The sequence below is a fragment of the Colletotrichum orchidophilum genome (assembly GCF_001831195.1).
Source record: "Colletotrichum orchidophilum strain IMI 309357 chromosome Unknown Scaffold_11.1, whole genome shotgun sequence".
Lineage (NCBI taxonomy): Eukaryota > Fungi > Ascomycota > Sordariomycetes > Glomerellales > Glomerellaceae > Colletotrichum > Colletotrichum orchidophilum.
In genome coordinates, this window is record NW_019172967.1 from 110,937 (window position 1) to 127,333 (window position 16,397).

General features: G+C 54.0%; 6 protein-coding genes across 6 annotated transcripts; 3 read left to right on the forward strand and 3 right to left on the reverse strand.

Moving 5' to 3' along the window:
• Positions 1-582: 582 nt before the first annotated feature.
• On the forward strand, positions 583-1,503 carry CORC01_02007 (uncharacterized protein; the record flags this gene model as incomplete). Its single annotated transcript, XM_022613659.1, has 3 exons — positions 583-647; positions 699-749; positions 879-1,503. The coding sequence occupies 3 exons, from the start codon at positions 583-585 to the stop codon at positions 1,501-1,503; spliced, it is 741 nt and encodes a 246-aa protein (XP_022479750.1).
• Positions 1,504-2,943: 1,440 nt separating this feature from the next.
• On the forward strand, positions 2,944-4,540 carry CORC01_02008 (uncharacterized protein; the record flags this gene model as incomplete). The annotated part of the gene is made up of 2 exons (XM_022613660.1): positions 2,944-3,133; positions 3,183-4,540. 2 exons carry the CDS (start codon positions 2,944-2,946, stop codon positions 4,538-4,540), a joined length of 1,548 nt encoding a protein of 515 aa, XP_022479751.1.
• Positions 4,541-5,298: 758 nt separating this feature from the next.
• CORC01_02009 (nucleolar complex-associated protein) lies at positions 5,299-7,410 on the reverse strand (the record flags this gene model as incomplete). Its single annotated transcript, XM_022613661.1, has 1 exon — positions 5,299-7,410. The coding sequence occupies one exon, from the start codon at positions 7,408-7,410 to the stop codon at positions 5,299-5,301; it is 2,112 nt and encodes a 703-aa protein (XP_022479752.1).
• A 437-nt stretch (positions 7,411-7,847) lies between these two features.
• On the forward strand, positions 7,848-8,575 carry CORC01_02010 (60S ribosome subunit biogenesis protein NIP7; the record flags this gene model as incomplete). Its single annotated transcript, XM_022613662.1, has 3 exons — positions 7,848-8,073; positions 8,144-8,232; positions 8,321-8,575. The coding sequence occupies 3 exons, from the start codon at positions 7,848-7,850 to the stop codon at positions 8,573-8,575; spliced, it is 570 nt and encodes a 189-aa protein (XP_022479753.1).
• A 936-nt stretch (positions 8,576-9,511) lies between these two features.
• On the reverse strand, positions 9,512-12,546 carry CORC01_02011 (uncharacterized protein; the record flags this gene model as incomplete). The annotated part of the gene is made up of 5 exons (XM_022613663.1): positions 9,512-9,870; positions 9,933-10,576; positions 10,633-11,375; positions 11,430-11,975; positions 12,028-12,546. Coding segments are annotated over 5 exons (2,811 nt in total), but the record flags the coding sequence as incomplete, so codon positions are not given.
• A 3,632-nt stretch (positions 12,547-16,178) lies between these two features.
• On the reverse strand, positions 16,179-16,295 carry CORC01_02012 (uncharacterized protein; the record flags this gene model as incomplete). The annotated part of the gene is made up of 1 exon (XM_022613664.1): positions 16,179-16,295. One exon carries the CDS (start codon positions 16,293-16,295, stop codon positions 16,179-16,181), a length of 117 nt encoding a protein of 38 aa, XP_022479755.1.
• Between the last annotated feature and the right edge of the window lie 102 nt (positions 16,296-16,397).

Consider the following 16,397-nt stretch of genomic DNA (forward strand, 5'->3'; position numbering starts at 1 on the left):
TTGTGGTTCATCATGTGGCGCTAGTGCCACCTCGCTTATCGGTCTATCGGCTGCTAAGGCCAATTAGTCCCACCCGTTGTTTCTGACTGACGAGTTTTATTTTTGTCTTTATTTCTTTTCTTTGGTCGACGACTCGACTCACACACGCTGGCATTGACCTGTTTAGCAGTACCTCGGTACTTTACTCGACTGCCTGGCATATACTTTGATTATCAAATTGACATGAAAAGCCCAAGAAAATCTCTTTGCAGACCCTCTTGTTGGCTTTATTCTATGATCAACGACTAGCAGCCTTAGAGACCAAGACAGAGCCATGCTTTGAGCTCCCCGAACACTACCTACTAAGTCTTACTTTGCCAGCCTCTCTCCTATTATCATTGGAATCAACGCCTCTGGTCTGCATGCAGGGTTTATGCAAGGCTCTTCAGATCTTCCAAACGTTCTGATTCAGCTTCATTCCACTCCATACCCCGGAACTGACCAACTGGAGCACGATATCTCGCTCAGTCTGGCGGTGACTCCTTGATTTACATTCCGGAAAATACATAGCAACGCCTAGCCACGTCGAAAGAGGCACACGTAATGGCAAGCCAACTAAGAAAAAAATTGGTGTACTCGATTGACACACCATACTCATCAGTACAATGGTGGGTTACCTTTTGCCTGGCCCATTTACCCAGGTTGCTAAAACATTGTAGGCCCGAGGTCACCTTTGAAGATCAAGATACCATTCTGGAATTGCTATGCAGGTATGTCTTTACATTCCTGTCAGCCTCGCTCATTATAACTTCCAGCAATGGGCATATCATGACATCCACCGCTCTCACTTGGTGTACTGGTACACATCTATGAGAGAATTGGGCTAATCAGACACGCAGCGTTTTAACGCCACTGGGACAACACCGCCAAAGGCACGTTAAGCCTTCAGAAGGCAAACGGGCTACCAAACGGAAGAGAAAAGAGGAGGGAGCTGCAAGCAAGGAACCCGAGAAGAGCGAACGCCCACCTCTGCCCGAAATCGCATCTTTCGTCGACGTTGGTCTGGCAAGCATCACTCGCAACCTGGAAAGGCTGGCGTCCACACAGCGAGGCTCAGAACAAGGCACCGAAGTCGCCGGCACTGTGACACTCCCTCTCGCTCCATACGCCCTTATTTTCGTCGCCCGCTCCGGCCAGTCGTCTGCCTTCAACGCCCAATTGCCCCAGATGGTCGCGGTCGCTTCCAAGGCTGCTGCGCCCGCGCCCGCGCCCGCGACAAGGCTTGTTGGGTACTCGAAGCCATGTGCAGAGAAACTCAGCGCTGCTGTCGGCATCCCGAGGGTCTCGTCAATCGGAATTCGGGTCGGTGCTCCCATGTCAAGGGCGCTGGTTGACTACGTTCAGCAGCACGTCTCGCCTGTCAACATCGCCTGGTTGGACGAGGCAAAAGATGCTGTCTATCGTCCTACGCAGTTGAAGGTGGACGAGAAAATGATGCCGGCCAAGAAGAGCGGCAAAGCGTGAGACGGTCGGCAACGTCAGTCTTCTACTCGACTTGAAAGCGTTCTTACAGAGAAATAGAAACGAGATTCCCTCACCCTGCGTGTCAATGCAAGTCGGTCTGCTCATGCGCTTCTTCAAGACATTGCCCTCTCTTGCCAAGGTGGATTCGCTTTCATGTGGTATGCATATGCTGAGTCTCCTGGCCAAAAAAGGGGCACCGACTGTCAGTCCATGTTCGTTTCCCTCTCTACCCATTGCACCGAGGAAGATGGGCAATACCAAGATGAGAGAATACTGGCGCTTCAATATGGAAATCGTGTTTTTGCTCGATATCTTGACTTGATGAGATTGTCTGCGTCAACATGAACTTCAGCTGACAGGTGCTACTATTTATCCAACAAAGAGCTTGGTGATTTCCCCATTTCTGTTATTTCTTCTGCAGCCACGCTCTAGTCCTTCACACCCAGCAGCCAGTCAAGTCTTCATGCGTGATTCAAAGGTCCCATGAGAGAAGCAACGTAGCATCCTCCAAGGACTCTTCAATGTCATCCCGTGCTAATCCTTCCACCGTCCCAACTTCCTGCCGTCCCTACTGTTCCCACCGTCACAACTACCCCTTCCGTCCCAAATACTCCTGCCGTTTTATTGTCTCCTGTATCCCAAGCTAGGCGAATCTATTGTGTTTCCTCTAGTTTCCTCCAGTGCTATGAGTCTCCAGGGCAATCCACCAGTGCCTGCCTCTTGACCTTTCGATTTCCTTCTTGAGCTCCTCCTACCTGCCTCGAAAGACACTTCTTCCAGCTATCTTCCCTTGTTTCCAGGTTAGCAAGGCAAGTTATCTTTCCTTCCTCAACAACTTGGTTACCTTCCTTCTCCGCCTATAGCCACGAGATAGTCAAGTGTGGTTTCACTCGGCTGACACCTTCAGCGTTTTCTTCCACCCTTCTATACCCAAGTCCCGTCCTGCCCGGTACGATTTTCCACTTTGGGTTCCGTCTTCCGCCAACGTCAATATTGACGCTGCAGGTAGCAGGACATCGCCAGACGAATTTCGTCTTCCTTCCAGAAACTGAGAAAGACAAACGGCCACCAAGTCACACAGTTGAGGCAAGGTCAGTACTTCTCGTCCGCTTCCTTGCCGATGTTCATCTCCTAGTTTCGAGGCATTTCCTTCAGACGGACCCCATCCAAAAAAACATCACCTATTTTCATTTGTCGATCTGCGCCTCCCCAATCTATCAGGTTCAATATCAAATTCAATGACTTCAGTGATTTCCGTATCTTCAACCTGTCATTTTACGCATGTTCCAGAATTCTGACCCATTGAGCTCGCGAGAGAGATTTCAAGCCATGGCCAGTTCCAAGAGAGAGAGTTTGGTACTAACCGAATCACCAGATACCCAGAGGAGAATACCAGCCTCATAGATCTGCAGAGGGCGTGCTGTCAATTTGTCTCTCAACATGGACAGAAATGCTCAGATGGAAGCAGCCAAGCTTCTTGCCTCAGAGTTCAAGAGAGGTGGCGGAGGTAGTGGTCGGGGCAGAAGCAACGGCCGGGGACGCACGAACAATTCTAGCAATGGCAGCAAGCCTGGCGGTATCGGAAAAGCAGTCACCCATTCCCGATATGATACTCATGCAGTTCAGATGAGTGAGTCAACTCCTTGACAGTATATCATGGAACTTGCTAATCCTCCAAGACCGTTCTGCGCCCGCTTCCTCGCGTCCCAAATTCACGCAGGCGGAAGTGACTCGAGCCAGAATCCAGTCTCCCACTACTCGTGTGGACCCATCTCTCTCGGGTTGGTTGACAGGATCCAACACTCCTCAGGCCAGCACCGCGATACCCGCAAAGAAGGCTGCTGTCCACTCTGACTCTCCGAAAGGAATCGACAAAAACCTTGCCAGCTGGCTCACGAATACCGATAAACCACAGCCGTCCGCATCTACCCCTGTTCCCGCCACTCCCAAGGAGGCTCCCACCAACCGTCCCTCCTCCAGTGTACCTGGCCCCAAGGTTCACATCTCCGAGACATTGAAGGACGCCGTTCCCGGGAACGTTCATGCCGTCTCTCAGACCAATGCCCTGCCGCTTTCGCTGAAGAAGGATGATGGTGCTCCTCTCGAGACGATCGCCCATTCGAAGCCTAATGGCTTGGGAAAGAGCTTGTGGGCCGCTCACGAGACGAACGCTGTCAAGGACCAGGACAGAGATACCATGGTGGAAACTGCTGCTAGCACTGATTTGAGCGCCCTAACTTCTGCTCTTCTTCTGTTCGATAAGGATCAGCCAGCCACTCGGCCGCAGTCCGACTATGATGAACATGCTGCTCGTCTTCTTGAGACGGTTGACACCAAGCAGGATGCTCAAGCCTCCGCCACAATGACTGAGGGCCCTGGGGTTCAAAAACAGCCAGAGATCGGTTCTTTCTTCTGGGCTCTGTGGCAGCTCGAAGCCGGTCGAGAGCTTCCTGACCCACTTGCGGTCAACGCTCAAATGGCAGAAGGTACCAGAGATGATAATGGTGTTGCGCCCATCACTGATGCTGATACCAAAGATATCAAAGATACTACATCCACGATGCAGAGACAGGAGACGGATCACATGGAGAATGCAACGGAGCCATTGATGAACGAAGCCGTCTGTAACTGCTCGAAGAGAAGCCACCCCGTTATTGGCTTGGCGGCTTCACGTCACAATACGGATGCTGACGGCAACCTTGACGTTTCTGGCCTGGAAACTGCGTCGACTGCGGTGAAGAACAAATTCGCTGTCAATGTTATCCTCTACCGACACTCCAACCAAGACTGCCCCGTGTTGCTCAAGTATGCTGCGAAATTCCCCCTCCACTTCGGCGCCAGCCCTGCCCTTGTGGACGACCCCGATGATCATCTCCAGGTCATCCGATGGGAGGATTCGAACAGCTCGTCCGGTCCCTCGAGCAGCTTGCCAGGTCCTTCACACAGCTCGCCCGTTCCTTCGAACACCTTGTCCGGTCCTCCGGCTCAGCAACTGCGCCGCGACAGAGGTCTCAATGCCTCGATCTGGGCCGCTTAGTTCCTTCTCGAGAGACGTGCATACACCACCACCGATTCTGGAATGTTTGAGTTGTTGCGCCCCATGATCGGGCAATGGTTCGAAATCCTCGAGGCGTTACTGCTATGACACGAACCCGACTCGGTAAGCAGAGGAGAACCTCCGCAACCTTGTCCCCAGTTTGTTGAGGTAATGGCAATAAATCTGGTCTCTTTCGGCTCTCTTTGATGATGCCATATATCGGCAAGACCTTGAGCAGTTACAGAGAGGGGACAAAGGCCTAGGAGGACGCCACTGAACATCCGCGTCAGATGATAGTTGGGATTCGATGAGCCAGAGGGAGTTTGATGACCGCACGCGAGAATGGTTTGGTTTGATATTGGCTTTGGGATGTTCTCGACTTTGGGGAACCGGAACGAGACGTCTCTCGCAGAAGCGGTCTCTTGCCTCTAGGGACGGTAGCCCGCTGCCCAGGTCACTTTGCTCAGGAATGATAGTTCGACCTCACAAGCAGTATAGGTACAAAGTCAATCAACAGTTTCTCAAAAATAAAAAACCATGAAGAGTGACCGCTAGATTCAACGTGTGAGAGACCGCTGCTGCTAGGTACCAAGATTGAACCTGAAGATGCTGTTGTAATCATGGGCTGTATATATAATATGTATGTGGTCTCTAAATGCCAAAGCCCGCAACACCCAGAAAAGGTACGCCTTTTTCTTTCCCATTTCCCAACTCCTTTTAACTTGGTCGACTGCCCCTGCTCTCAACCACTCTCCTCTTCATGCGCTATTAATTTCCTTTTCCAATAACTTGACACCTTCCCTCACCTTGGGAGAGAAGTGCCTCCGCAGCAGCTCGCCCTCCCACACCGTCGTGGCAAAAGGGTTGCTGCCCTCGACGCTGTCGCTGAGGGCGTTGTATGTGCCGTCGCCCTTACGCTCCTCGGTGCACCACAGCGCGGCAATCTTCTTGCCGTGGGTGTGCCCGACGTCCTGCATGAGCGCCAGCGCCGCCTGCGCCGACTTGTCGGGCATGTGCAGCGCGGCGGACATGAGCTGCTTGCTGAACGCCGCGAGGCGCAAGGGGGGGACGGAGCGGATCTGGTAGGCGGGGAGTAGGACGGCCGTGAGGCAGCGCAGGAGGAGGACGGTGGTGGTCTGCAGGTTCACGCGGTTGTCGCGCGTGGCGGCGGCCTGGGCGGGCCGGATGTGCAGGGATTTTGAGGTGAGTTCGAGGTCCGGGTTCAGGGAGAGGGAGGGGAGGGAGGTGAAGAGGTGGGTTACGAAGTGGGAGAGGTCGAGGTGCAGCTGGGCGCGGGAGTTGTGCGCGTCCTGGCCTGCGAGGAGGGCGAAGGCTGTGACGGTGCAGAGGAGGGCTTCGCGACTTGTATTGCGGGATGCGCCCCCAAGGTCGTCGTCGTCATCATCATCTTCTTCTTCCTGCTGGTTCTCATCGTCGTCGTTGTTGTCCTCGCGGTTGTTACCTTCCGCGTCCTCTTGTGCGTGGCGGATAAGATCCTTGAGGGCTTCCAGAAGATCGCCAAAGAAGTCCTGATTGATGAGATGGGCATACTTGGCCAGGCCTTCGAGCACGGCGCCCATAAGCCACGGCACGCGCATCTTGAGGATGCGAAAGTAGGACGCGAAGACGAGCTTCAGCGTCTCAGACTGCATACGCTCGCGCTCCTCGTGGCTGACGAGCGCGTCGGCCTGCTCCATGTCCTTTTGTATGGCCCTCTGCTCCTTGAGCATCTTGCGCTCCTTCTTGGTGCGGAACTCCTTTTTGAAGTTCTTGCGCGATTGCGGTGGCGGGGCGCCGGGGTCGCGCTCCCGGTCGACGCGGTCCTGCGACGCTTTACCTGCAAACTCGGATAGCAGGCGCAGGTGGAGGAAGAGGTTGGGCACGCTCTCGTCGACAGCAAAGTTGCGGGCCTTCATCATCTTGGCGAGCAGGGAGACGGCCTCCATCGAGGGCCGCCCTTCTTCGTCCTCGGCGAAGAGCGTCTCGAGCGCGCGGCGGCACTTGTGGAAGTCGGCATCGATCCTGCGCTTAGAGAGCTTGCTGACGAGAATCTTGAGGAGGTCGCTACGGAAGTTGAAGTGCGGGACCGCGTTGACGAGCGTGCACGCGCACGAGATGGCGACGCTCGAGATGCTCTGCCCGGCTTTCCGCGTGGTCGGTATGTCGGCCTTTGCCCACTTTGCGAGCTCCTTCACGTAGCCCTGGTACCCCGAGACGAGGGCCTGCTCAAAGGCACGTAGCTTCCGGACCTCCTTGGAGAGCTTCTCGACGGGGGCGTCCTCGGCTACGGGCCGGATACGATAACCCGGGATGACGTCCTTATAAACGGCGAGCTGCGTGGCCAGCGTGAGCTTCTGGATGGCCGGGATGCGCGACTGGCCAATCTTTGCAATGGCCTTGAAGGCAGCAACGTTCTCCTCCGGGTCCTCGTTCAGCGCCATGGCGATCTTGGCGAGCTCCTCCTTGGCCTGGTGGATCTGAACGGGCTCCGGCAGGTCCGACTCCTCCTCTTCTTTCCTGCGGTCCTGGCGCAGCCGTTCGGCGGCCGCTTCGGCCGTGGCCTCCTCGTCCTCACGGCCCTCGAGCCACTCGCCGTCGCTCTCGACCGAGTCGGCATCGTCGTTGTTGTCGCCCTGCAGGGACTGGTACTGCTCGAGGCGACCGTCGGCCGTCTTGATGGGCAGGCGAGTGCTCTCCTTCTTGTCCTTCTTGCCCTTTCGCGGGCGGTTCTCGTAGTCCTGCTCCAGATTCCAGCCGGCGGCGCTCTTGAAAAAGGACTTTTGGATCTTCTTTGAGGACTTGCCGGTGTGGTCGTTTTCGTCTTCGGGCGGCGGCGTGAGCCTGCGGCGTTTTGAAGCTCTGGAGGACATTGTGGACGATGGTATTATTGTCTGCGGCGTCGATCGGGAGAGACAGAATCTTCAAAGAGAATTAGGCGGTGTTGGCCAGCTCTGTTGGTTTTCAAAGAGTTTTCCTCCTCGCCCAAAGGAAGATTTAACGATGCACGGTGGGATTGAACGGGGACCCTTGGGACACAAGCAGCGGGAAGAGGGACCATCAAGAACTTTTTAGTGGAGATTTTGGCAATTGAGCCAATGGAAACCCTGGAACACCCTCAGACCGCCCGAAATTTTTTGGGTTTCTGCCGCTACTCCAACCCTTTCGCATCGCGAGTGACTTGCATCCCACCTTTTGGTAACGGCATCTCTACTGCACGTTCTCTCCAAAGAAGCTTTCCCTTTGATACCGAGTCCCAACACGCATTCGCCCCGAGTCGAAACACACACCAACGAGCCAATAACTCAAGATGCGTCCCCTCACAGAAAAAGAGACCGAGACCCTCTTCAACAAGCTGGCCAGCTACATGGGCAGCTCGCTGAAGAACCTCATCGCCCCGCTCGACAACGGCCCTGAGCCGGACCGTTATGTCTTCCGCATGATCCGCGACCGTGTCTACTACGTGCGCCTCTCCGTCGCCAACCTGGCGACCAGCATCGCCCGCGACAAGCTCCTCAGCATCGGTATCTGTCTCGGTACGTCTTGCGCGCCAAGCCACCCCCCTTCCCGCTTATTCTAACCACTGCTTGTCTTTGCGCAACACAGGAAAGTTTACCAAGACTGGCAAGTTCCGCCTGCACGTCACCGCACTCCCGGTCCTCAGCGAGCACGCAAGATACAAGATTTGGGTCAAGGTACGTAATAGAACGACTGGCTCGAGTTCAAGTCTGCGAATGGAGAGAGATGGGGGTTGGGCCAAAGGTGCTAACGAGAAACCACCAGCCCAACGGAGAGATGCCCTTCCTGTACGGCGGCAACATCGTCAAGGCCCACGTCGGTCGCTGGTCCGACGACTGCCCCGAGCACCAGGGCGTCATCGTCTACGCCATGGACGACAAGCCCCTCGGCTTCGGCGTCACCGCCCGCTCCACGGCCGAGGCGCGCCGTCTCGACCCCACCGGTGTTGTCTGCTTCAGGCAATCCGACGCCGGCGAGTACCTGCGCGACGAAGATACCCTGTTTGCGACGAACAGCTGAGTTGGCTTTTAATGGACGGGAGGAGACGATGGGACAATGGGGGTTGATGATGCTGCCTGCCCTCCTGGCTCCTCTGGGATTTTCATGTTTGGCACATTTGGAACGGCGTTTTGGGTTCACCAAAAAGAGAGCTTGAAGAACGGCAGGGCATTTCTACACGGCGTTTTACTGTAATTTTTGGTCATCGGCAATTTTGTTCTTTCGATCGTATTATTGGGGGGGGGGATACGCAGGTATCTGCTGCTGGCCACAGGCGCTTCACGGCTCAAATCTGCAAAGGCCTACTCTACTGTCCAAAGATATTGCAAAATGTAATTGGTTGCCTGACCAAGCTTTTTGCACGAGCAGGTCGAGAGAAAACCAAGGCTTTCTTACATGATTGTTAAATAGTAACCTTTGAGAGCCTTGTCACCGGCAATATCGGCTGGTCAAATTTTGACTCATTTTGCCCCTACCTTGCTGCGGCTCCTTGAAACTGGATTTTGAATAGGTGCTTCTTGGTGATGGTTGCCTATTTCCTAGTAGAGGCATGAACAGTTCGACATCAAGCTCGAGGTTCCTCTAGAGTCGGCCGATTGATCCTGCGAGGTCCTCAAATCAAGTAGCCAGATGCCAAGGAGATGGGACTGCAAGTCACTATAAATGTTCTCTAGCAAATTGCTTTAGTTATCTTCTTTTATTGGATATCTGTGGATATGCCTGGTATATAAATATTGAAAACATTAAATCGTGCTGTATCCATCACGGCTCGTCATCATCAAGACCAGATGAAAAGGAACAAGCCCGTGGCGTAAGTGAAGAAACCCATCAAAACGCTGCCAATAGTCTATGCCTCCATGGAGAAACCCTTCTGCCAAATTAAACTCCGTCTATAGATCCCATTTCTAGAAGGAAAGCAATGTTATGTTCATTAAATGGCCGCATAAAATATGCATTTTAGAAGGTGAACTTCATCAACGCGGGGTTGAGAAGCACTGGAAGCGCAAAGTGCGAAGTAATGCAGATGCCCACGGGGAAGATGGTCGCAAAGGTGCGAATCTGCCACTGGACGGGGAAGACGTAGTATCCGCAAACGATGAGAGCAACCCCAGCGAATGTAAAGACAAAAGTGCCCGCGAAGCTCTTGATGATCTTGGGGATTTCCTCGATGAAGTTGCAACGCTCGACTTCCTTGGAAGTGGCACCCCACTGGATATCGATCTCGAAGAAATGGCAGAGCAAAGCCTTGGAGACGTGGAGCGAAATTCCACCGAGGAAAATGGTGAAGACGGGCATCCACTTGAAGTTGTCCCAGACTACAGGTGGAAGGTTAGCAATCTTGCGTTGCGTCATTGCAGGAGGTGAGAGGAAAACTTACGGGCTCCAATGAGGGACTTCTGGCCAAGTCTATACCTAAGTACAGCCAAGGCGATGTTGCCGCTGAGAGGGAAGACGATAAGGATGGAAAAGAAGATGGCGAACGAATCGAGGTAGTACTTGTCGTAGTAGCCAAAGAACCATCCCGTTAGGAAATAGTTCATCAGAGTGAGAAGCCAAGACGCTCCAATGGCGTAGTAGGTACCGATGTAGGACAGGATCGTGATCTTCCTGTAGAAGGCAATGTTGGAAAAGATGAAGCGCTTGAAAAGGGGTGTAAAGGGGCCGCGGATGATCCATAAACGGAAGGGGTGGAACAGCAGCTCATTACAGCCGTAAGCATACTTCTCCCAGCGGGCCAACTCATCGTAGACCGTGAGAGAGACACCCTCTTGGAAGCCATCCCCCGTGTAAGCACCATATCGGATAGAGTAACCGGCAGTCTGAAGACGCAGGGCCATATCGAAATCCTCAGAGACGTGAGACTCGGACCAGAACTTCTCGTAGCCATCCTCCATGTAGGAAGCAGCATCTTGGAGAGCAGACCAGCGGAGGACAGCGTTGTGGCCGACAAACGGAGAGATATCACCGTTGGAGACAGCAAAGGTAATGATGGTGTAAATCATCTGCGTGAACCATGTGACACTGTGAAGAACGTTAGCTGGTGACGGGGACGGGGATAGTGACTCGAATCCACTTACGCCATCTCGAAGAACGAGTCCGAAACTTGCATGACACCGGAAGTGTACTGAATGATAGCGACCTCTGGGGAAGCCTCCATCTCGCTGACAGCATCCAAGAAGCAGTCGCGCGGGACACGGGTATCAGAGTCGATAAGAAGGATGTAGTCACCCATGCGAATGTCGCCCTCAGCCCAGGTTCGGCCCTCGGACTCCTCGAGAACCTCGGCAAGAGCTTGCTCGTAGGCCTTGTCCTCACTGTCCTGGCTCCATCTGCTTCCGCGGTTGATCTGCTTGAGCTTCTCCTCGACCTTGTTGCTAGTCATCAGGGCATAGTTCATGTTGGAGGCCTTCTTGAATCTGCCTCTGCGGATGAAAGGCTGCACGCTTGGGTCTGAAGGCTTGGGGTTGTGGCCAGGACGAGCAACCCATCCCATATTGTGCTCCTCGTAAAATTCTCTGCGCGCCGAGGCTTCATCCTCACTGATGAGCTGCATACCGTCGTCGTTGACAAAAATACTAGCGGAGCCGCCCTGCATCTCGTAGGTAGAGATTGCGGTCTTAAGAGACAGTACTGTGGGCTTGATGACAGCATTCAGACCCTCCTTGTAGACAGGCATCTGGATGGTGACGTGGGGAAGTTCGCCCCGGTGAGGGCTAAGGCGGCGAGGTGCTTTACCAGAGAAGTTCTTGGAGTTTGCGTGAACCGATGAGATTGGGCCGAAGATTTGGAAGATATTTCCGGCAATGGAGAGGAAGAAGAACTGGGAAGTGTGTTAGTGCGAAGTCATACGGCAGTCTCGCTTCATGCTACTGACCAAACTAATGAAAAGCGTAAACGGGGTAGCCACCACGAGCGCCCAACGCACGTAGCTGCCGTCGACGGCGGACTGCAGAGCCAGGTTCCGGTAACCGAGACCCATGCACATGACGGACAGGCAAAGGGCCAAGGCAACCATCATGGAACTGGTCAGCCGGATCGGCCTTGCCTCTGTCTTCAGGGCCTCTTCAAGTGCAGCAGGAGAGAGTTCCTCGACGTTGACGCCGGGCTGCTTCTCGTTCTTCTCGTCAGTCTCCTCCTCCTCGCCAGTCTCATTACGCCAAATGTAAGAAATGATCATGTGCTCCAGGCTCTCTGCGCGAGCATGAAGTCTGTTCGCATCGTCATCCCAGACAGTGAGCACAGGAGGGTCCAGGATAAAGGCTGCAAAGTGATGCTTTTGACACCTAGGGAGATCGGTCATCCTTTGAAGGACCTGAAGCTGCAAACCCCCGGCAAGAGGGATCGAAGTCAAGGGCTCCCCGCTATGTAGGAGCCCATGAATGATGGATTGAATGACAGGTGTGTTGACCGTCATGGCACACTAAGTTGTTGGTCAGAACTAGCCAATATCCCGAGACTCTTTGAAGACTTACGCTGACGTTCAGCTGGGTTACCATGTCGAAGAACCCATTCGGTACTGTCGACAGCTGAGGGGGGGCGCAGACATAATCGTTACGGCCCTTCTTGAGGACAACACCCTCTCCCAAGTTCCATGCCGAAGCATACATCTTCCTGAGCTGATCCTGGTAAATGCTGTGTACCGTGACATCTGCCCTGAGATCGATGATGCTGCTGGCATGCTTGTCCCTCATACCGGCAGTGAGCGCTAAGCTCACTGTCGACTGTCGAGCGGATGTTCTGGTGCTGTAGGTCCGGTAAGGAGCTGGTTTTTCGGCCACCTGCGGCTTCGGCTGCGGTGCAATGGGTTGCAGTGTACTCGAGTTCGACGTTTCGGTCACGGGTTGGCCCGACGCCTGGTCGGGCGTGAAGTAGGTCTTGAAAGCCTTCATCGTGTGGGGAGTGTGAAACGAACGAACCACAAACTGGTCAAACCGCTTCCCGTCTTTAGGTGAAGAAAGAACAGGAGGATCGTTGGTTGTAAGCGAATGGAATGCTGCTCAAGGTAACCAGTAGTCCAGGGGACGGGAAATCGGTTCAAGATATGTGAGACGGGACCAGCATAGAGACTCTGCAAGTGCGGAAGGCATCCATCCTGGGGACAAAGGTCTAGTCAAGCCGCATACACGGGGGCACCGGGAGCTGAGAGCAATATTGCCCGGTCTAGCTGAGTACGTCAAAACGAGATGGGCAGCCATGGGCGCCTCCAATGCAGCAATAAAAGGCGCTGGTCAAGGATTGTATCGGGGAGGGGGAGGGACAAACAACGGTTGGCGTCGCAAGCACTCGCCGTCGACCACGCACGCAAACCTGGGTTCCACAGGCCTAAGTCGTCCGTTCAAGACGGACTCTCAGCTTAGCTGGGACTGGTGACAAGCGGCATGATTCCTGACTCTGTGCTTGAAAAAGCTGGCGACACCCGTGCGTTGGGTGGGAAGCCGGTAGTCAGGTACAAAGAAGCAGAGAAGCTTTCCACCATCGTGAGGGGGTAGCGTCGATGGAGGCGACAATGGAGACTCGAGGCCTTATCGCATGAGCGGTGCCTCCCCAAGCGTTGCATGGCCAAGCCGTTAGACTGTGAAGCAGCCATCGACACCCCTGCGAAGCCAAAAGCATGCTAGCTCATCGGTGTTGCCTTAGTCGAGCACCATCATGATGATGCCGATCAGAGAAAGCGAGTTGATCATGGGCCGGCGGGATGACACGGGAAGATTGCACAAGAGTTCTCTTCAAGCCGAGACAATACCTGTGAGCAGACACCAGCAACGACAGTGTTGATCGCGACGCTCGCCCAGGCCGGGGACATGATAGTATGACCTGGTCAGAAAAGAATACAGCGTTAATGGTGATCAACAGCGTGCCGGCAAAACAAAAGGTTAGAAACAGGAGAACGGCCGATGATGGGCAGTCTAGCTCAGGAACGACCAGAACCGTCCTAACTTAGCGCGGTCTAAATCGGCCGTCTCCTGAGGCTCTAGGTTGTGCTTTCAAGAAAGTTGTGTAAGCAAAGAAGCGCAAGAAAGCTAAGTCATATCAACAACCGAGAGGGGAACAGGCCTTTTTCCCGTCCTTGCCTCTCTCAGCATAGCCTTGCCGCAAAGCAAGCCCCCGAGAGGTCTTGGACCATTGAAAACCTCCGCCCACTTGCTTGGTTTGCGCCGGCCAACTAGGGTGTAGGCGCTAAAATTGGCATACCGCAAGCTGCAGGACAGCTGATTCTGGGAGTCTAGCCACTTTCGACCCAGACCCCTGGTCACGGCAGGACCTGGCAGGACCTTCCGAGGTCTTGGTAACCTTATTCGTCAACCACTTGGGCGAGCAAGCCGGGGGGTTGAGGGAACATCTCGTACTGGGGAAAGGAATACCTAAAGCGGTCCGGCCCAATAATGTCTCTGAGCTTTCCGTTGTCTCTGCATCGTGGGTGGGGGTGGGGGGGGATACGCTCGTATAATAACAGTGATCTTCAGACCGAGTCCTGGCAGAGGGTTTGTGTGTTTCGGGTCTAAAAAGGCATCGGTCTTTTGAACAAAGTACGGTACAACGGCGTCTACATCTGAAGTAGGAGGGCATTGGAAGTTCTCAGCTGGGCACTAGCCGCGGTGAAAGTCATGGGCGGTGGTGAAAAATCACGTGTCGTGGGTCAACCTGAAGCACACCTCTGGAGGTGTGGGGGTAGATTCTTGCCTCATTAATCCCAATAGAGTTGGTTTCCTGTTGTTGCTTGCTTTTGGGAGCAACATCGTGTTTTCCACAAAAGTATGAGGCGATGATTTGGGCATGGTGTACACTCGGAATCTGTCTCGTCTGAGAGCCGTGCATCACGGTAACTTGCAGAAAGACTGGAGGGGATTTGGGCGTAAGACGTGAGACTACCGCCATCCCATTAGTGGTGATGTTCGGGCGGAATTGTTAACATGGGATGATTGAGACGGGATGGCCAGAGATTAGGTGGGCGAGAGTGGCTTGCTGAGCCTGTGACATTGCCTTGGCCTGCCGATTTCCAGGGGTCGTATGGCGTACAAACAGTGTTTGTGTGTACATAGTAGACCATGCCCATCCCATGTCTGTACGTCGTACTACGTAGAGAGATGTGTTGGTCGAACAGTGGTGGCTGAGAGAGAGAGAGGAGCCGGCAGAGGTCTTCGTAGACAGACAATGAAGGGGGGGTGGAGGGACGGGAAAGCTAGGCACGTTGGCACGTTGGTACGCTGGTACGCTGGCACGCTGCCAAAGGTGTTGATGCAGATTGCGATGTAGTCCTGATGGCAGCAGATCCTAGACGGCGTTTCCGTATATGGTTAGATGAGATTGTCTTGGTTGCTTCGCCGGCGCGGCATCCTTCACCGGCACCCTCCTTCCCGCCTGTGCCTTGCAGAAACGAAGGTGTCACTGTTCGGATATCTCCTTGTGCCGTCTAGCTGCACATTGATAGCCTGACATGTGCCATTTTGGATGACGTGATCCAGTGTACCCATGTACTTCGAGTGGAATATTTCTATAGCAGGTATAAGACACCTCGTCCTATCGGGCCAATCGGGAAGCGGCCGGCGTGTAACCTATGGTACTGGTCCTTTTCGCCTCGGGTCTCGACAATCAAACGACCAAATCTCGCGCCCGCAACACGCACTGCAACGCTGCAGATACCATGTGGCTGCATTCGACTATCTTGCTTTTCTAGGCACCAGACTCGACAATGATACGTCCAAAGTTCGATTTTTCAGCTGAGTTTGTGCTGCACAAGGAAAAATATTGTACTGAAGCTCTGTCGCGCCAATTCCCATTCATGCCGACGGTGGCGCTTTTTCGGTCTTTCCCATGGCATCCGCTGCTTCAATTCCACTTGGGTATCATCGCCTTCTCTTTCGAGCTGGGTCTATGCAGTCGTTTCGCCATCCCAGCGACATTCCGTCGCGCTAGCGGCCTGAGCAGTCCGAACAAGTTGAACAATAGGTGGGCCGAGTCACCACCAACAAAGACGCGAGCGACTTCGACAAGAAAAGCTCCAAGACGCTGAATTTGCTGAAAGGAAACAAGAAACGCAAGTGTCGGCGGTCTACCCCAAAAGGGCCAAGTCTCTGGGCTCTTTTTGGATCGACGCTGCCCAGGACGGGCTTGTATTCGGCGTCCGCTGTCTGTTGCTTGACAATACCTAGACGACAGGACTCCCAGCCCGGCGATAGTAGTCTCAACTCACGAGCAAAGACTTTCCAACCTCTGTAGGGTCCAGCTTTCCACCGATCACCGATCACCGATAGGTATCCGTATCTCCATTGAAATGAAGATGGGGGCCTCGGATGCCCTCTCTTCGCATAGCATGCCTGCCAGCCGTCCATCTGCGTCAGCTTCAGCTTTCGGCGTGTCTACACTGCCTATCTAGCCAACCCCTGAGCCTGCGCAGATCCCGTCTTCGACTATTGCCATCCCGCATATAATTGTCCTTGCCACGATATCTCCGCCCCTTAATCATCCAATCCAATCCTTGTACCGCCCCGTCTCGCCAACCTCACGAACTCATATTATTTCTCAGCCAGACAGATTCAGGTTGCCGTATCCATACGGCGTACACGGTGCAGCTGTTCAGTATCCGTAAATCGCGAAAGATTGCAAGGGTTGCAGCCCTGAACTCTCAGAGCAGGCTTCGTTCTTTCAGACCTTGGCTGGTCCCACGTCGGAATGCGTCGAAAGGTCGAGACCCGGGCGCGCGGCAACTAGCAACGCTGGGACCTTCAACGAGACCGCCCATGGAAACTTCGAAAAGCGGCAGACCCTGCAGGATTCACTGGTTACTCTTTTTTTGGTTTTTGGCGCCCAAGGCTGGACCACTGCCCTCTCCGAAAAAAGCCCA